Source organism: Hemitrygon akajei, chromosome 16 (assembly GCF_048418815.1).
Source record: "Hemitrygon akajei chromosome 16, sHemAka1.3, whole genome shotgun sequence".
Taxonomy (NCBI): Eukaryota; Metazoa; Chordata; class Chondrichthyes; order Myliobatiformes; family Dasyatidae; genus Hemitrygon; species Hemitrygon akajei.
In genome coordinates, this window is record NC_133139.1 from 30,752,202 (window position 1) to 30,773,174 (window position 20,973).

Sequence of the window (20,973 nt, forward strand, 5' to 3'; positions counted from 1 at the left end):
CAACAAGTGTATGGGACATTGGAAAAAAGTTGAATTTCCCCATGGGGATGAATAAAGTATCTATCTATCTATCTATCTATCTATCTATCTATCTATCTAAATCCTTTTAATGTAAAATTATGATTTTCTCCTCCTTAATCTTTGCTAATGTTTCAGTTGCAATCTACAAAGTGTGGATGGTCATTTGAAAAACTGTGCCAGCAATCCAGCTTTTCTCCTCATTTTCAAGTTTACTTTCAAGTCTCTTTGTTAATTGCTATTGAATCCTCTCCCACCTCCCTTTCAGGCAAGGGAATAGGCATTCATCTGGACAAAAGTCATTCAGAGACTGGATTATACCAATAAATAGAGTTTGGGCATAAAGAGTAACTTGGATTCTGTACCGTTCCAATCCAATCATCCTCTGGAGTGGGATTTACTTTTCTGACGCTTCCCGCCTTCTCCACAAGGGGGCACAGTAACACCAATGAATGCAACCATCTCCTAGAGCGCTTCGCTTAATCAGCAGGTAGACCCATCAAATTGGTACATGACTAGCTAGGCTCGACTCCTGCAGGATTTATTTTTACTGCTGTGCTTTAAAAATGTAGATTTGATTCATACTTATGTGTTCACTTCTTAAAAACAAATAACCATGTTAATTAGAATGGCACATTTTACCAGATCTTTGGTGATACATAGAGGCTATCCAATAACAATAACCTATTATAGCAGGATTTTCAGCTTATAGCATTAGAAACCAATATCCAGAACTGAACATTCAGGTGATCCAACACACAGCAGCAGTGACTGGGAAACAGGGAAACCTGAGCGTTAATATTGTGCACCTTTGTGCCATCCATCACAAAAGGCAGTTTATCCAGATGGCCACCCATTTCAATTTGCCTCCCCATTCCCACTCTGATGTGCCAGTCCATGGCCTTCTCTACTGCCACTGTGAAGCTACACTCGGGCTGAAGGAGCAGCACTTTATATCCTGTCAAGGTAGCTTCTGAACATTGGTTTCTCTAACTTTAATTTCTTCTTCTTCCCACCCCCCCCCCCAAATCCTCCTCCTTTTCCCATTCGCCATTCTGATTCCCCTCATCTCTCTTCTTCACCTGCTAAGCATCTCCCTCTGGTGCCTCTTCTCCCTCCCCTTCATCCATGATCTACTGTCCTGTCCTCTCCTATCAGACTGCTTTTTCCACCTGTCACCTCCCAGCTTCTTACTTCATCTGCACTCCCACCCATTTACCGTCCCCTCACCTGGTTTCACCTGTCACCTCCCAGCTTCTTACTTCATCTGCACTCCCACCCATTTACCGTCCCCTCACCTGGTTTCACCTGTCACCCGCTAACTTGTATTCCTTCCCCTCTCCAACCTTGTTTTATGTCATCCCCTTCTTTCCCAGTCCCGGTGAAGAGTCTTGGCTCCAAATAATGACTGTTTATCCCCCACCTTTGATGCCGCCTGACTTGCTGTGTTCCTCCAACACTTGCTGTGTGCGTTGCTCTGGATCTCCAGCATCTGCAGAATCTCTTGGGTTTAAAGTTACAATTGAGAACGAGATAGGCCTGAGAGGCTGCCGTTACCCTCTGATTTGATGCTATTTCTAATCTACTGATGAACTTCCAGCACTGATTCCGTTTCCTTTTGTCTTCCCTCCTCTGACTGATGGTAATAACTCACTCTGGGATGCACAATGTGATGTCAATTATCTCCTGATTACAGGTTCCCCCGTTCTGACTCTCTCTTTGGGACACAGTTCCACAGTGCTAACTATGTCCTGTCCAGAATACACTACCCCTGGGCTGCAATTCCCTAGCACTATTCTGGGATACATGCACAAAGTGCTGGGGGAACTCAGCAGGTCAGTCAGCATCTACGGAATGAAGAAACAATCGATGTTTCGGTCTGAGACCCTCCTGCAGGACTGGAAAGGAAGAGGGAAGAAAGATAACTAGAAGGTAAATGGTTGGTGAGGAGGGAGCCTAGTAAGAGAGGAAAGTGAACCACAGGAGAAAGGGTAGGAAGAGGGGGAGGTGATATGCAGATGGGAAGAGGTAGGAGGCCAGCGTGGGAAATGGGAGGTGGGGGGAGGGATTTTTTTTAACAGGAGAAATAGATATTCATGCCATCAGGTTGAAGATTACCCAGATGGAATATAAGGTGTTGCTCCTCCACTCTGAGGGTGGCCTCATCGTGGCACAAGAGGGGGCCATGGGAATGCGAATTAAAATATTGGGCCACTGGGAAGTTGCACTGTTAGCCGATGGAGTAGAGGTACTCAAAAAAATGGTCCCTTGATTTACCAATGTAGAGGAGGCTGCATCGGGAGCACCAGATACCATAGATGACCCCAGCAGCTTCACAGGTGAAGTGTTGCCTCAACTTGAAGGGCTGTTTGGGGCCCTGAATGGAGGTGAGGGAGGAGGAGAGTGGGCAGGTGCAGCACTTCAGCCACTTGCAGGGATAAATGCCGAGGAGGAGATTAGAGCGGAGGGATGAATGGACAAGGGAATCACAGAGAAAGTGTTCTTTGTGGAAAGTGAGGGTAAAGGTGTCTTCAGTGGTTAACATAACCTTTGGAAATGACAGAAGTTGAGTGTTAAATGGGGTGGTAGGTAAGGACAAGAGGATCTCTATCACGGTTAAGGTGACGGGAAGATGGGGTGAGCTTGGATGTCCGGGAAATGGAGGAGATGCAGGTGAGGGCAACATTCATGGTGGAGGAAAGGAAACCCCGTTCTTTGGAGAAGGATGGCATCTGTGAAAGGAAAACCTCATCCTGGAAACCAATTCAGTGGCACGAAGGAACTGAGAGAAGGGAATAGCATTTCTACAGGAGATGGTGGGAAGAGGTATAGTCAAGAATGCCGTGGGAATCTGTAGATTTATGAAAGATGTCAGTCAACAATTTGTCTCAAAGATGGAGACTGAGAGATGGAGAAAAAGGAGAGAGGTGTCAGAAATGGACCATGAGAATTTAAGGACAGGGTGAAAATTGGAGGCAAAGTTGATGAAATTGACAAGCTCAGCATGGGTGTATAAAGCAGCACCAATGCAGCGGAAGAAGAGATGTGAAGCATTATTGGGGAAGGCTTGGAACATGGGCTGTTCTACATAGCCAATGAAAAGGCAGGCATAGCTGTGGCCCATGGCTACCCCTCGAGTCTGGAGCAAGTGTGAGAAGCCTATTCTGGGTTATAGTCTCCCCCATCTTCACTCCCTCTGAGGTAAAATTCCACTGCGCTCTCTTTAGTTTACAGTTCGCCTTTCACAGTTTGGATATTTTTTTACAATTGGGGCAGTATGATAGCATAGTGGTTAGCATAACGTTTTACCACACCAGCAGCCAGGGTTCAATTCCCACAGCTCCCTTTTAAGGAGTATGTAGGTTCTCCCCGTGACTGCGAGGGTTACCTCCAGGTGCTCCAGTTTCCTCCCACTGTCCAAAGACGTACCGGTTGGTAGGTCACTGTAAATTGTCCCGTGATTAGACTAGGATTAAACTGGGGGAATGTTGGGTAGGAAGGGCCTTCCACTCACTGTATGTCAATAAGATAAAATCTTGCCTCAGCTACCAAATTTTTTGGAATGCTCTTCGGAGCAACATTACTCCTCCTGTGCCTTCACAATGGACCACACTGCATATCAAATTTCTCTTCCATTTTGTTGTTCAGAAACTGTAAGCTCTGTCATTTTTTATCACTTCTCTTCAAACACCATTTGTGGGAAATTACCTTGCTTCAGGTAATGCCAACAGCACTTAGAGCAAGCTTATTTTCTGGATCAAACACGATATTCCCCGGAATACAAAGCACTGTCTGCACATTAATATCCTGCACAGTCGTTTAAGAAATCCGATTGCATGGTCAGTGCCTCATGGGCAGAGGCAGTTTCTTAAGGATTAATAGTTCCATTCAACAGCGAGATGGATTGATGGAAGAGGTCTCACTGGGTAAATGGAGTTTCTGTAATAAACAAAGCCGTAGAGTGAAGGAGGAATCAATGGCTGAGAACATGTTTGCCTTTGGGCTTCAGATTAAACTTGTGTGTTTGCAGCATCAACAACAGGCCAGTCTCACAAACTGAGCTTGTAGGGCACGCATGATGTTCCAGGATACAATTATTCAGCCAATAGCTGAAACATTCTCCTGCCGCCTCGAGCGCTGTTATTTTATTTGTGCGTTCGCACGTGTGTGTTTGAGTTTGTGCGCGTGCACTCCTTTGCTTTTGTATGTATGGAGAAGGGAGTAAACATGAGAAAACCTGCAGTTGCTGGAAGGGTCTCGGCCCGAAATGTCGACTGTTTTCTCTTTTCCATAGATACTGCCTGGCCTGCTGAGTTCCTCCAGCATTTAGTGTGTGACAGCATCCTAACTAGTTGGACCTTCCGTACTGGAAGGTGAATGTCCTGCTCTGTTCTCTCAGTGGAAAGAGAATTCTGTCTCTGACCCTGAGAGTTCATGTATTATCGGAATAAAAACCGAAACTGTGGTTCAATGTCCTAAAAACCTTCACACTCACTCCCAACACCAAGATCTCCTGCCTTGACCCACGGTCAGTTGTTCAGCTGTCACTGTGACTATTACTGTCCAATGTTAAAGGCTTCAGTAAATGTTACTTCTCATCCAATGGGTACAGTCAGGGGCAGAGTGAGGCAAAGAAGAAGAAAAAAGCAAAAAGTAAATAATTCCAACGTGATTGGTAACTGCTTTACAAAATTAATAGAAATACATTTGTATTCTTACATTAGATAACTATTCACATCTTAATGACGAACAAGAGAAAATCTGTCCTTTTTTCCTCACAGATGCTGCCTGGCCTGCTGAGTTCCTCCAGCATTTTGTGTGTCTTGTTTGCACATCTTAGTAATATTGTTCTAACAGTGTCTGAAAAACAGGGGCAAAGGTATGAGGTTCAGAGGGGATCTGAAAGGGAAACTTTTTCACAAAGAGTGGATGAAATCTGGAGTGTGTTGCCTCAGTAGGTGACGAAAACAGCTTCTCACACGTTTACAAAGTGTGTAGCAAACCATTTACAGGCAAGTAGAGTCGTTGGCATGGACATTGTGGGCCAAAGGGCCTGTCCCGTGCTTGAAACACTGTGTGACTCTACAACTTCATGAGTTAATGCCAAATGTTCCCCTCTTGAGATGCCTACTGACAAGGTGTGACATAAAGGCAAGGGATCCTTCGGTTAATGAATGGTTGTAGATTGTGTCTGAGGGCTTCATAGTTCTTCTCAAGTTCACACTGATATTCCACTCGTTCAGATGAGATCAGGCCCTTGTTTTTGATGAGAGCGTCTTCACATCTGTAATAGACAGGAGAGGAACAATGTGACTAGACCATTCACAGATCAGATACACATGTCTAGAAATAATTAGATGAACAACTACGGTAATTAGTTAGAGGGTCTGGCTGAAGGAATTCTGTAGATGAAGGCAAAATACAAGACACTGCAAACATTGGAAAAGGGGAACGTCAGAGGTATGCAGGAGAATACTATCTGAGGCAGGAGCGAAATTCAAAGCTCCTCAGTGTCACAGTTGCTCGAGAAGCAGTAGCTCATCTTCTGCCCATGCAGGTTGCAAACATGAAGCTCAACCATGAATTCAACAGTTTTGGATAACCAGCCTCTTCTTTGTAACATTAAGCAGCTGTAACACTCTTTTCTGCCTGACATCCAGCTGCCTAAATAAATGAAGGGAATCCCGGCTATCTTCTCAATTAGTTTTTGTTGTTTAAGATTTGTCCCAATTAACTGATAGTCCAATTAACTCAATTTTAATCAGTTCCTCACTGAGGTAGTCACTCACTCATCCATTAGGTTTCTGTTGGCTTTGCCAGCCTTGGCCTGGGTAGTAGCCCTCTCCAAGTTAGAAGGGGTAGGTTCAAGTTTTGGCTGCACAGTTTTTGCCCCAGTTTGTTATGCTACAGGAGCTGCATCTCTCAAAGAGATTCTAACCAACAGCAAGGACTCTTAATTGAAGTAATAAAATACTTCTAGATGCTCATTAAGAGCTATTAAAATTTGACGTAAAGCAATGTGAAGAGATATTGGCAGAGGTGAAGATGTGCAGATGAAGAGGCAAGAGAGGAGGGGCGTGGCCTTTCTGATATGGGAGGACATAACCACCTGTGATTAGAGAAGGTTTTCTTGGTGGATCACCTAATGAGGCCATTTGGATAGAACATGGAAATAAGAAGGGGATAGTTACCTTGGAAGGATTACTTTGTAGACAACCCCAATAATCAACGGGACTTGAGGAGCAGATCTGCTGAGAGTTTGCAGATAGTTGTGAGAATGGTAGGGTAAAGTTAGTGGGAGATTTTAATTTTCCCAGTATCAACTGGGGGCATCCAGAGTGCAAAGGGCCTGGATGGGATGGATTAAAGGAAACAACTTGGGAAGGAACAATACTGGACCTCCTCTTAAGGAACAAGACTGGCCAAGTAACCGAAGTGGTAGTTGGGGAGCGTTTTGGGCACAATAAGCACAATTCCATTCGTTTTAAAATAGTTATGGAAAAAGAATGGACCCACAGGTTAAAGTCCTGAACTGGAGCAGGGCCAACTTTGAGGGCATAAGGCAGGATCTAGCTGAGGTCAACTAGGTGACTCTACCTAAAGGCAAAGGAACAGTTAGCAAGAGGGAGATAGTTAAGAGTCATATCAAGAGTGCAGGAGCAGTGTATTCTTGTTAGGGTGAAAGGCTCGAAAGGGAAAGGCGAAAGGGACGTACTAGGTTCAGAAAACCATAGCTGATGAGAAATATTGAGGCTCTGGTAAGGGAAAGGAAAGAAGCATATGTACATCCCGTGTAGGCATCTGAGTCTGAATGAATCTCTTGATAAATAAAAAAGATTTAAGACTAGACTTTGACAGGCAGGATTAAAGATATGCTAAGAAGTTCCTCAGTTATGTTAAGAGTACGAGGGAGACTAGGGAGAGACTAGGTCCTCTTAAAGACCACCAGGCCAGAGCTGTCTATGTCTGGAGCTGCAGGAGATGGCTGACAAGTTTAATGTCTATTTCTCGTCAGTATTTCCTAAGGAGAATATCATGGATGCCAAAGAAATGAGGGTAATAAGTAGTGAGATCTTGGATCATATGTAAATTACGGGAAAGGAGGTATTGCAGCCTTGGAGTGCATTAAGGTGGGCAAATCCCATGGGCCTGAACAGGAGCACCCTGATTCTTATGGGAGGTCAGGGAAGAAATTGCAAAGACCCTTGCAAAGATATTTGCTTCATCGTTAGCCTCAGGAAAAGTTCCAGAAGACTGGAGGGTGGCTGATGTCGTTTCATTGTTCAAGAAGGATAGCACTACTTCTAACCTTTAATGCTTCCTTAATCTATTTCACCTATTCTTCTCTGAATTTGTCTGTTTTTCTTTTGTCCGCCCATATTTTGGTCTTATCTGTCTTGCTTCTCATTTCTGAAGCAGGCTGTAAAACTGAGAATAAAATCGGAGCAAGAGTACAAATGCAGAGTTCGCTGAAGGTGCGGTGGTGAAGATGTTTAGCACGCTGGCCTTCATCTAGCAGAGTATCAAGTTTAAGAGTAGGGACATTGTGTTGCAGTTATATAAGTTGCTGGTGAAGCTGCAAGGCAGAACTTGTGGAGAGAGAAATTGAGCTGCTGTATCAGGCCAAGGATCGGAATTAGAACACTCACCCCATCGAGTCTGCTCCACCATTCCATCATGGCTGATTTATTATCCCTCTCGACCCCATTCTCCTCCCTTCTCTCCGTAACCTTTCGTGCCCTTACTATGCAAGAACCTATCAACCTCCGCTTTTTAATATATCCAGTGACTCGGCCTCCACACCTGCCTGTGGCAATGAATTCCATAGATTCACCACCCACTGGCTAAAGGAATTTCTCCTCAACTCTATTCTAAAGGGATTTCCTTCTATTCTGAGGCTGTGCCCACTGGCCCTAGACTCTCCCACTAATGGAAATCTCTTCTCTACGTCTATTTTATCCAGACCTTTCAATATTTGGTAGGTATTAATGAGAACCCACTCATTCTTCTAAACTCCAGCAAGAACAAGCCCAGAGCAATAAAATGTTCTGCATATGTTAACTCTTTCATTCCTGGGATCATCTTTGTAAACCTCCTCTGGAGCCTCTCCCTTATCATTGCTACCATCAAGAAGGAGGTACAGGACCGTGAAGACACACACTCAGTATTTCAGGAACAGCTTCTTCCCCTTCACCATCAGATTTCCAAATGGACGATGACTCCATGAACACTACCTTAATATTTTAAACCTCTCTTAATGTACTACTATTTTTTTTATATTGTAGCTGATAGATTTTATTATCATGTATTGTAATGTACTGTCTCAAAATAACAGATTTAATGACCTATGCCAGTGATTTTAAACCTGATTCCAATGGCAGCTGATCCTTTCTTAGATATCCATCCACCCAGTCTCTATTGTAAAGCAAGGGCTGGGGGTCTAACATTATTCCCAGGCAGACGATGAAGAAGTTTTTCAGCTCTGAGCAGGATCTGATGAAGCACAACTCCCACCTTCCATAGAAAACAACACCTGCTGGACCACAGCAGACCACTGGGGACGATTTACCGTTTCAGGAAGTCCTTGAAGCAGATGCGAAGTTTGTTGTGGTGTCTGAAAAGCTTGGGATCATCAGGGATTTCCGACAAAAACACTTGAGCGACTTCCAATGGACCCTGAAATTAAAAAAAACATGGAATTGAATGCCTTCACTGCTTTATGTCCGGGAACACCCATCATACAGCGCCATGTTATAATCTTGTCTGTCCATCATTCTCCAACTTGCCCTCTTACTCCGTTATGTTATATGCCAATCATCTGTATAAAAGAGAGAAACGTGAACGATGGACTAGGGTATAAGCGGGGTATCATGTTCCTCGTGTTATACTTTGGAGCTCCATTGTTCTGCCATTATGTTATATTTGGGACCTCTATCATAGTACATTGTTTTATATTCCAGCTCATATATCAGACAAGCCTGTGGTTTACCCTGGACCATCCAATGAACTCTGTATGTTATTACATGAACCAATGTTGTATAGCTGTATGAATTGTCCTTTGGACCAGCCATTATGCTGCCTTGAGTGTGAGATCGGGATTTTTTTCTTCGGTAACTTTCTGTTACGTCCTGGTATTACGATGCTCTGAGTGTTCTCTGCCCTTTACACAGCTTTGATCTGCTGGTGGTAACTGAGGTGTGAAGATCTCCTTGGCCGAAGGAAGTGCTGAGACGTACCTCCTTCGGCTATTTAAGATAACCACAGATGCTGCAGAACAATTTGGGGAACCGCAGTAGGCTCGGGTAAACAACAGCCCCTCTGGTAGTCTTCCCATTCCAGGAGATACAGTAAAACGTTGTCTTGCATTGTTCTTAACTCTCACAAGTCCATCTCCCTCAGACTGTCCCCTGAGAGATTTTTACTTTGCTTATTTAGAGATGCAGCACAGTAACAGGCCCTTCCAGCCCATAAGCCCGCTCTGCCCAATGGGACCAGTTAACTTGCTGACTCGTACATCTTTGGACTGTGGGAGGAAACCAGGGAGCCCAGAGGAAACCCACACGTACACGGGGAGAACGTGCAAACTCGTCACAGGCAGTAGCGGGGATTGAACCCATGTCGCTGGCACCGTAGCAGCGTTACCCTGACCGCCACGCTACAGTGCCACCCGCAAATGTACACACCTGATTGACGGTGGGGCCCACGGACCCCTGCAGCACCATCTGCAGCAGCTTCAGGTTGGGTGGGTTTGCACTTGTTGCCTTTGCCAGCTCGTAGGTCTTCTTCTGCATGTCCTCAATCACGGCTTCAATTGGTCTCAGGCTAATCTGAAAAAGTATGGAACATTAACTGGAACCTAACTGAGGCTGGAAACGGGAGACTGATCTGCGGAATAAATTACATTGCCGTCCGGGCAAATCGCAAATTGTTCCTTTAATGTCAACATTCTGCCCCATCCCAACCAGTCACCCCCCCACCCCCAGCACTGCCCGTAACACCCTGATACAGTGGGTGCTCATGACTCCAACAGGAATGAAGTGGAACTGAAACTCTGTGAACCACTTCCCCGTGTGTTGGTGTCCAACCCGTATAGTCAGAGCTAGTTAAACTCTGGCAGGATTCCTGCTCACACCAGGGCAGTGTGTGCACAGTTACTGACACTTGCTCTGAGCTCAATTTAAACAGAAAGCTTTATAACATTCTGACTACAGTAAAACTCCAAGGGTGTCGATGGGTAGAAATGAGCTTAATGTAGAAGCAACATGTAGCCTTTCCATGAAGCCATTGGGGACATTCAAGTATAAAAAAATAGTAACCACAAATTTATTGGAAGGCGAATTGGTCAGTGGCTTGTTTTGCTAGACGAGATGGAGCTGAAGTCTGCCTCCTCTTGAGAGCTGAGTCAAAGAATCGTACAGCACAGGACAATGGTACGCCCTTCAGCCCAACATGTTGATGCTGCTCACTGTTCCTATCTATACTAATCCCATTTACCTGCATTAGATCACAGCCTTCAATGTTTTGAGGATAAATCTGCAACAGGACCAAGGGTATCAAATCAATGGTGCATGGCATACTCTTCCAGCAGAGCCATTAACTTCATGTTCTATCTATTGTAACAGCCATTTTCACCAGTCTATGGTTAAATACAGTAGACTCTGGTTAATGGGGACACATTGGGACCAGTACATTTTGGCCCAATTAAGTGGCTTGCCCAATTAGCCGGTTTCATGGAAATAGTTAAAAAGGTATAAAAAAGACAAACTGAGTAACAAATTATGAATTTAAATGAAATACAGAACAAATTGGAACACTACCAATACCACTACAGTACTATAAAACTGAGCATTAGTTTCTAATAAATACTTAGTGGCAGAAGAATTAATCTGCATCATATTCTTTTGACTGGATATGAACAAAATCACCTAGACACCTAGCGCAGATGATGGACTGCCTTCATAAATGCTGTCGATGACTGCATCTTCCAAATCTTCGTTTTCACTGTAACATTCAAAATGATTGAAGATACCTTCAAATTCTTCATAGTTTCTAATTTGTTGAAGTACTGAAATCGTCCCATTTTCAGTCCCAGCTGTTTCTGGCATCTCTAAGCCTGAATGCTTGAAACCACAGTGAACAAAACAGTTCTAAATTTTGTTACTGCTTATTTCTCGCCAACTATCAGTGAACAAAAAAAAAAATCGCTGCTTTTGAACAAAAACTCATGCAACTGACACTATTTAAAAACTGTTCAGTACAGTTTTAGTGTCTAACAAATGCACGTGACTGGCGCAAGTTAGAAACTGATCGGAAACAGTTTCCTGCCCCAATTAAGCTGCATAGTGTCCCAAATAAGCGAAGGGAATCCCGACTATTGACTTGATTAGTTTTTATTCTTTATGAGTATTCCCAAATAAGCCCCAATTAACCCAACAGCTGTTCTAAGATACATATCCTCTGCCTCCCCTGCCACAGGTCTACCTTCCCCACTCTTTCCCCCAACCCCAAATTCTGTGAAAATAACTTAAAGCCGACTGTTCCAGGTTCTCTGGAAGTCTGGGTCCAATTGTTCCAATTGTTCCTCACAATTACGGCCAACTTAGACTCAGGCACGAGAAGCACAGAAATGGAATTTGCACACTGAGAAATTAAACCTTCAAATTCACTCACCTCCCACAAATCTACAAATCAAAGGTGTTCTATGAGAATTCAAACAGGGCCAAACCTTGCCCACCTAGGATTTTTTTGGAGATATGTAACTTCCCTTCTTCCAATCATACTCAGCCTCCCTCTCTTCCTCCAGGACCAGATACACATGACAAATGCAAGGGTGCAGCTCTCTGCTCTTGTACAATGCTGGGTAGTTTGCTGCCCTCACTTTCACGTTATCCATGCACATCTTTTCCTTTCCCTTTCTTGACCTCCCCCTCCATCTCAGGGATCGATTGGTTATACTGACTACACTCCCTCCTATAAGCTTCCCATTCCATTTCTCAGTTTCTTTGTCTCCGCCTGTTCTGGCAATGCTGCCGTCCACATCTCTGTTTCTGGGACAATGCCCTCATCTGGAGAGATATGAGGTCCTTCAGGTTGTGAGAGAAGGTAATGGATGGTGATAGAAGTGGAAGAGTGGAAGTCAACCAAGGTTTCACCTTCATCATCAATGGCGGGGCCATTTCCCTCTCTTCCGTCACCACTGTTTTTCCTTCAACCCAGAACAATGAGAAATTTTCCCATATCCTCACCTTCTACTTAACCAGCCTCTGCATTCAATGGATCATCCTCTGTAACTTTCAACTCCCCTAATGAGATGTTAACATCAGAGTTTCTCCTTCCCTTCTCCCTTAGTATCTCAAACAGTCAGTTTCCTCCACGACTCCCTGGTCCACTCTTCAGAACACACAGCATGTTCTCTCTACACCAAACACAGACTGGATGACCACTTTTCAGAATACTTCTATTCAGCTTGTAAGAGTGACTCTGAGTTTCAATGTGTCTGTCACATTAGTTCCTCTTGCAACATGTTACAGCCTTCAGGTCTGAACTCTATGTTCGACAATTTCAGATAACCAGCCATTCCAGATTTATTTCTCACATTTGCACTATTCAGTGTTTGTCTCTCTCCTCTTCTGGAATTCAGATTCCACTTCTCTCCGCCCATCCATACCACCTTCAGGCACAGCTTTACTTCCCTTGATCGGCTAGCACCATTATTTACATTATTCACTTTCTCCTGGTCTCCACCCTTACACACCCTCCCCTGCTTTCCCTGCAGCCTGAAACTTGTTTTTCTTCTAACTTTTACTAGTTCTGGTGTGAAGTCATCAGCTTAAAATGTTGACTTGCTTCTCCCTCCACATATTCTTATTATTTCTAACAGTCCTTGTTTTTTTTTAAAATTTCAGATTTCCTGAATCTGCAGTATTTGGGTTTTGAATTGTGTTTATGTAGCTTCTTTCACATCCTCAAGTGAATCCAAATAGCTTCACAGTCAAGGACAGATTTTAAAAATGTAATCAAGTACAATTTCTTTATGGATATTTACACGTAATCAGTGACACTTAGAGGTTCAAGTAGAAGACAAAATGTGTTGTGTGTTCCAGCTATAGAGGTAAGTTTATCCAGCGACGACAGAGGTACTTGCATAGAATCAAAGTATTTCAGAGTAGCTGTAAAACTTCTGAGTTTTATTTCTTCCTGCAAGTAACTTTTCAAAATCTACCTGAACTTAAAATTTGTTCTGAATTTTAAAAAGTGATTAGCTTTGTCACTTGAAGCATTTTGCTCTGTTTCAATGTACTTGTACATTGAAACATCGAAAAAGAGCAAAATGCTTCATTTGCGTTAATGACTAACACTGTCAAAGGGTGTGCTGGGGGCAGCCCGCAAATGCCGCAATGCCTCCGGTGCCAACGTAGCTTGACACAACTTACTAACCCTGACCCATACATCGTTGGAATGTAGAAGGAAACCCGCGTGGTCACGGGGAGAACGAAGGAGCTCCTTCCAGACAGCAGGTGGGAATTGAACCTCGACATTGCAGCTGGTGCTGTAAAATGGTTCGCTAACCGCTACACTACCGTGGCTTCCCAAGTGTTTCCTTTCACTCCCACTACACTTCTGTAACTCCCCAAATGTTTCCGCTGGCACTTTAGCACTGTTTCCTTTGGCATCCTGCTAGACCATGTGACATTGAAATAAACACACATACCCATAAAATGCAGAAATAAATGTAAACACCCATTTATACAAGCCAATCCACATTCACATGATTAAATATCCACATTATAAATACAAAAAAATTCCTTAAATGCACAATATATCTTTCTAATTTCGACTGTCTGAATTCCTAATTCTGTTTGCACTTTGATCATTACCAAATGCTTAAATGATACACATTCCAAATGTTTTAGCTATAATTGTTTTATACTTTCTCTGAGAACTGGCACTTACTTTACTCTGCTTATTCTGCTCATTTCATGTGCTTAATATTTTACAGCAAGTATTTTTTTCTGATACCAAACACACACAGAATTTGTAAAGCAGTTGAATAATTTATATTTGTATTTATATTTATATATTGCATTGTCACAATTTAAATATCCAGACATTAGACTGTAGTGTCAGGTCTGCCATGCAATTAACAGATTTTGAGACGTGCAGAGCAAAATCCATCCCACAAATGGCAATGGAATTTAGTGTGATTAGTTGAACAAGGGAGGTAGACTGGGAGACAATTTTCTTCCAATAATCTCGATGCAAATTTACCTTCACCTGGACTGTCAGACACAGCCCTGATTTTAACGCTTTCTCCAAAGGAGCAAACTGTAGCACTGTGTGGAGATATTTCAATAATTCCAAGTTATAGGGTGATCTTAGGTTGTTTGGGAGGCTGGAGATGTAGGGTCCAAGTTTTGTTGTCGGGAGTGGAATACAACAGGGATCTGTTGAGGGTTTTTAAATCATATATTGGGGACTCAGATGAAGTAAAGAGGGTGAGACTGAGATGAAGATACATCAAGTAGACAACTGGAAAGTTAGAAAGGGACAAAGTCAGATCTGTTGATGGGAAAAGCCCGCAGCGAATGGTGCAGATGGGGAAATGGTAGGCAATCCACCTTGGATCCAATGATGGAATCACTAAAGTCTAAAACTGATCCACCTTGTCTATGGCAGTTGTCTATGGCCCTGAAGCTCCCTCCAATTTCACGGCCCTTCATCTGATCTTTCAGATAATTTTTGAATCTGGTAGGGTTTCAGCCTCCATCATCCTTCCAACCATTGAGACCAGACCCACATCCTGATCCTCTTCCAACTCTTTTTACCAATTAATAAATCCTTGCCTCCCTGGTTACTGACCTTAAGTGGAACATTAGATATAATTCTGGGCAGTGCACAGAAAGAATACTTTGTACAGGGCAAAAATATACAGTGCAGGTATACTGGATTGATAGAGAACTTCAAGGGTTAGAGTCATAAAGTACTACAGTGCGGAAAGGGGCCCTTTGGCCCATCTACTCCGTGCTGACCAAGTCTTCTGCCTAATTCCATCTACCTGGACCATAGTCCTCCACACCCCTTTAATCCATGAATTCACATTAGTTTATAAAGAGGGTTTGCACAAATCTGGCTTATACTTCTCTGAGTTTAGAAGATTGAGGAGTGGTCTGACAGGGGATTTGTAAAGAAATTATTTCCCTTCTGCGGGTAATCCAGTCCAAAGGGACAGAATCTAAAAATTCAAGCCAGGAAATCAGAAAGCATTTTGTGCACAAAGGTTGTAGAGATCTGGAACTCTCTATATGTTGCCAGTTCCACCAAAACTCTCAGGACTGAGATGAATTATCATTAGGTAAAGGCATCGAGGATCATGGTACGAAGGCAGAAATCGGATTTCAGCTGGAGATCAGCAAAGATCTAATAGGAACAGCAGAAAAAGCCTGAGGGATGACTGGGCCACCCCGTTCGATGCTTCAGAGAGCAGGGTTAAAAACTCCCACCTTTCTGATGTATAAACAGTGTGAAGATGCAGCCAAGCTGATCCCTAGTGCTGGAATCCCTGAGCAGTTATCACCTCACCTCCTGTTTCTCTATCACATTGATCCTGGTCTTGATGTATGGGAAAGCGTGTAAGGTTGTCAGGATGGTTTTACGCTTATACTGCTGGCTAAGCTCCCCATGGGCCCGACCATTTAGTGTGTACGGGGTGCTGTAGATAAACTGCCTCAGGTTGGAGTTCCTCTCGTAGTTGCTGACTCGGTTTTTCAGCTCGTACGCTTCGAAGAACGGCTCCACGTAGGTCACCTGGATGTAGCCCTGTAAAGCAGAGAGTGTTTCACTGGTTTAATCATCCTCTCAAACTCAAGTTACTTGTACTTTCCAGTCTGTTTGCAGGCAGGCAGGCAGTCAGGAGTAGGAATCCCATGTAATTTTAACCCTTTCAGCCCTGAAGCTGTTTGTGACCCCTCATTGCCATCATTGCTCAGAACATCAAACAGGTGGTTGGGTACACCTGGATCTTCCCAGATGTGTGTGCAGGTTAAAGGCTAATTTATACTTGTGCGTACGGGCTACGCCGTAGTCCTGATTTTCACTTCTGCGTCGCTCTGTGCCGTAGTGAGCACACGTTGGTGGGCACCAAAACGCTAGTTGGCGGTGGGGTTTCTGTGCCACTGTGTTGAGTTTCTCCGTGAGGGACATGGACGAGGAAATGCATTTCAAACATTTTCGCATGTCGGCAGGTAGATTTGACGATTTGGTTCATCTATTTCGCATCGGTGTACAGACACGGCGGAGAAGAAGCTGCTGGAAATGCGATGCTAGCAAGCGGACCAATCACAGTTGTTGCGGTCTGCGTCGCCGCGACACGCGAGTAACTTTTCTGGGGAGTTGCACGTCACCCTACGGCGTCAATGTGGCGCACAAGTATAAATCAGCCTTAAGTGTTTGCCGCTGCTGGACCTCAGGAAGTTTAATGGTCCCACTTAGCACAATGTAACAACCTTGCGCAATCTGGGTCGCAGCTTTGTACTGTCCTTCTACTGAATGGGGCTCACAGGGGCCAGCTCTGCTTGTACACAGACTAGGCCCTGAACTTTTAGAGTCACTGTCCAGCCTTTGCAGGGACCAGATCCCACACTGCTACAGCGTACGTGCTCTGATCCCAGTCACAGTGACTCTGCTCCAAGCCTCAAAGTCATGCAATGACTCAGCTCTGTTTGTAACTGAGTGCCTCGCTGGCGCACTGCCATACCCACTGCCATACCCACTGCCATACCCACTGCCATACCTGCTCCATCTCCCCGGTATTTTTGTTCTTGGTTTCATTAACAGTTCACTTGATGACACACCGCGGTGTCAGTGTATAACACACCTTATTGGGCTCCAGCCTCTCCTTCTTAACTGGTGAAGAATCCTTGATAATCTCCACACGATCTTTTCCAAACATCTGCTTGTAAAATTCCTACAGCAAACAAATGCATTAAACAGAAATTTTAGCTGCAAAGCATGCACTCAACCCATCGGACCTATAAACAGATTTTACGTAAGCAGCAGGAGGAGGCCATCCAGCCCAGGGTGCCTGCTCCACCACCCAGCAGGTTCAGGCTGAGGTCCCCTACCTCCGCACCAGCCGCACTTCCCTGGATAGCCCAAACTCTACAATTAACATATTAATGAACAGATCTTTCTCAGACCTTTTGGGTCTCACTGCCTTCTGGGCAGAATTACAATCTCATTCATTTCCTATATCCCTTCCTGACATCTAATTCCCTCTGAACTATATGATTTGGAAGAACAGTGGTACCGCCTACAGGGCCACTACCTCATCACTTCTGCCACACAGGCTCGATCCTGATTTCAGGTGCTTGCCTGGAGTTTGCACGTCCTCCTTTCAACTCCCCACTAATCCCAGGTGGCGGAATCGGACAAGACCAGTCTGGGGCCTGCTCCCATTTCAGGAGTATTTTACCACGTCACTGAGATATGAGAGTATCCTCGATCCATTACCTCTAACCTCGAGGAGATCTCCACCAGTTTAGTGATCCCCGGTTCCTTGTAGACGTACTCCTGCTCGTCCAGCTCTCCAAACAGTGACCCGTAGAATCCAACACGGAAATATGTCCCAAACATTCTCTTATTATCCTGCAAAATATGATTAGAAGAACGGACACCTTCACTGGAAGGCCTTTTTTTTGACAATTTAAAGTTTCTGCTGCTGACGTAACAAATAAACTCAGGAAGGAGTGGTACACTTCAAAATCCAGCTCTGGATCTGATCATCAGCCAGTTTAATTCTTCCCACCATTACCTCTCCCTGCTCTCCCTTTACCCTTTCTCGCTCCTGACCCTCTTCCCTCCCCAGCCTTCCTCTCCTTCCCTGTTTTATCCTCACTTCCCTCCCCACCTGGACTGCTTTTCCTCTCCGTTCAGCTCTCTCACGTCTCAGTGCTTTCCAAGCATGGCAGTAAACATAGGGGTGGAAATGCGACCACATAATGCCTCATTGCTGAACCGTTCGGAGGAATGAGAGGAAGAAGTACAAGGTGGCAGGGGATAGGTGAAACCTGGAGAGGGGGAGGGCTGAAGTAAAGAGCTGCAAAGTTAATGAGTGAAAGAGATAAAGTGCTGGAGGAGGAGGAATCTGACAGGAGAGGGTAGAAAACCGTGGAAGAAAGGGGAGGGGGAGGAGCACCAGAGGGAGGTGATGGGCAGGTAAGGGAAAAAGGGGAGAAAGGGAAATGGGAATGGGTGAATGGTGAAGGTGGGGGCAATTTCTGGAACTTCCAGAAATCTCTTGAGCTCCCCAGCTCTTTACTTCACCCCTTCCCCCTCTCTTGGTTTCACCTATCACCTGCCACCTTCCCCCCCTTACCCCACCTTCTTACTCTGACTTCTCATCTTTTTTCTCCAGTCCCGCTGAAGGGCCTCGGCCTGAAATGTTGACTGTTTGCTCTTTTCCACGGATGCTGCCCGGCCTGCTGAGATTCCCCCAGCATTTTCTGTGTGTGTGTGTGTGTGTGTTGTTTGGATTTCCATCGTCTGCAGGTTTTCTGATGCTTGTGAGCACAATCTTGTCCCAACCTGATATAGAAGGTTAAGCAGTTCCATAAGTTGCAAAGAGAGGGTGGAAGTTTAAGATCATGATCTCCTCCCCACCTCAGAGGCACTGTGGCCTGGTGGTGGGGAGGAGATCATGAGTTTAAATTTCCTTCAGTGATCTGGTTGGTCAGTCGCATAGAAACGCCACCTTTTGGGTTCAAGCCCAACCTCTGATGCTGTCATCCCTGTTAGTGTGTTGATTTCCTCGGCTAGTATGTTAATTGGCCACTGTAAATTGCGATATCTGAGAGGCAGGGAGTTGACAGGAGTATGGGGAGAATTTGTTACAGGAAAAAATAGTGGTGGTGGGGGGGTTTGGAATTGCTCTGTGAGCAACCATTGACTCGATGGGCCTTAATGACATCCTGTGTTATTGTATGGAAATATAAAGCATATTCAATGATTAGCACTTGTTGGCCCCTCCCAGCTGACAACCATACTGATCCCTGCATCTTAAAGGACCGTTTCAAGAAGAATGTATAGCAAAGTAAATGATCAAAACAGTTAGCGGGCTTCTTCAGTGAAGAATGGGAGGGGGCGGAGGGACAGAATGGGAAGGGTTGCATGTTCTTTCAAGCAGACTGATGCGTAACATCAGTGCTTGTGGTCATACTGCACACACCAGAACCCCCAACATCTTCCCAAAGCATTTACCTCACGCAGGATCAGATCAAACGTCTCCTTCAGGGCTCCGTGAATAGCAGATAGCTTTTTAATATTCCGATGGAATTCAGCAATCGGAATAATCAGCTTGTAAATTTCATAAACGGCTTCGTAGAGTTCTGCCTTTAAAAAACAACCAAGCGTTTTTATGTTTTACAGCCGCACTTTGGAAAGAGCAATACGAGATCGCAAGCCTCCAGATCAAAGTGCCCCTCCTTTAAAATAGGAATTCATTTTTTTGCGTTACAGGCCATGATGTAAGGAATAGCAACACTATTCCATATCAGGATGACAATGAATTAATGATGCAGTTAGTTCTGCCAACATCACAAACTGTTGAAAGATCAGTGCTTATAGCACAGAAGCCTTTTTCTTACCCTTACTGGCTCTTTGAAAGATTATTAACACAGCTGTAGGTGAGGCTAAGTACATTGTGATAGCTCTTTGACACTGCTGATGTCGATGCACCAAGCAACTGCAGTTCAGACTGAACACTGGATAAAGATCCCTTTATATTAATTAATTAAACAATCAAAGAACAGACGCAGACATTCTGGTACCAAGTGCAACTGCAGATCAAACAGACTATAAATATAAGTGATGTCTAATTTTTCTGTTCCGAGTTTGCAGAGAATGTAAACATAAAGCAGAGACTTTTCACAGACTGAACTTCATGACAATAATTTAAGGAATCCAATCTGGTGGGCCGACTATCAAGCTTGCTCCTCCACCCGTTCCCATGTTTCAAGCAAGTTCCATTCCGGAAATTGAGAAATAGAACCCTCCTTCTCAGCAGCAGACACAGCCTTACGAGGGCTGAACACATACCTTGTTGAAGAGTTTAGCCGCCTCGTCCAACAACTCCAAGAGACCCTCTTCACTGAACAAGTTTCCCGTCCAAATACCCTCCCTCTCCATGGAAAAGACCTCTTCTAACACCAAAGATTCCTCCAGGACATTGACGGAAATTTTCTGGTGAGAAAAGAAGTGAGAAATCCAAGCGCCATCAGTTGCCAAAACAACACCAAGGACCACAAGCAATCCTTGGCCAATTGCCAACAGCCAGACAAAGGGCCAAGAACCAACTACCAGCCATTCCTTCAGAGTCTGAGCAATTTCCTGTCTTAATACATTTTTAAATCAGAAATTAATTAGATTATTTATCCAGAAACTATCTTTTAAAACATTATGATTTTCAAAAGTATATATTGGTAAATTTGATAGAATATGTCAAGAGTTGAATGTTAGGAGATAAACTAGGTAAAAGCCATCAAGCTGCAACTCTCCTTTGTCCACTCGGACTTCGGCAAGCAACCAAGCCATGGGTGGCCCAGACAAAGCTATACTGAAAAACTATGATGCTACTAGCAATTTTCCAAATGTTCACTCTTTTATTAAAGGTCAATGGCGCTGGAAGTGGTGCAACCTTTACTTTCATTCATCAGGTGGCACGACAGAGGTCTAAAGCCTCTGATGAAGTTGAATGTGGCAGATTATGGGAAAGTGGTCTCACCTACCCGGTCTGGATCCAAACCTGTAGGGATCAGTATGTGACCGTTGCTAGCTATAGCTATAGCGCACTCTCTCTCTCTCTCTCTCTCTCTCTCTCTCTCTCTCTCTCTCTCTCTCTCTCTCTCTCTCGCCCCCCCCTCTCTCCCTCTCTCTCTCTCCCTCGCTCTCTCTCCCCTCTCT

General features: G+C 44.3%; 1 protein-coding gene across 1 annotated transcript in view; it reads right to left on the bottom strand.

Moving 5' to 3' along the window:
• Positions 1 to 637: 637 nt before the first annotated feature.
• The window catches only part of LOC140739928 (dedicator of cytokinesis protein 7-like), a 222,135-nt gene continuing 201,799 nt past the window's right edge, over positions 638 to 20,973 (bottom strand). The window contains exons 39-47 of the mRNA XM_073068608.1: positions 20,110 to 20,253; positions 19,273 to 19,404; positions 17,527 to 17,661; positions 16,892 to 16,981; positions 15,598 to 15,834; positions 9,702 to 9,845; positions 8,588 to 8,694; positions 1,259 to 5,302; positions 638 to 1,190 (exon numbers count right to left, since the gene is read on the bottom strand). Coding sequence (XP_072924709.1) covers positions 5,146 to 5,302; positions 8,588 to 8,694; positions 9,702 to 9,845; positions 15,598 to 15,834; positions 16,892 to 16,981; positions 17,527 to 17,661; positions 19,273 to 19,404; positions 20,110 to 20,253 — 1,146 coding nt within the window. The 3' untranslated portion in view covers positions 638 to 1,190; positions 1,259 to 5,145. The remainder of the gene's footprint in view (positions 1,191 to 1,258; positions 5,303 to 8,587; positions 8,695 to 9,701; positions 9,846 to 15,597; positions 15,835 to 16,891; positions 16,982 to 17,526; positions 17,662 to 19,272; positions 19,405 to 20,109; positions 20,254 to 20,973) is intronic.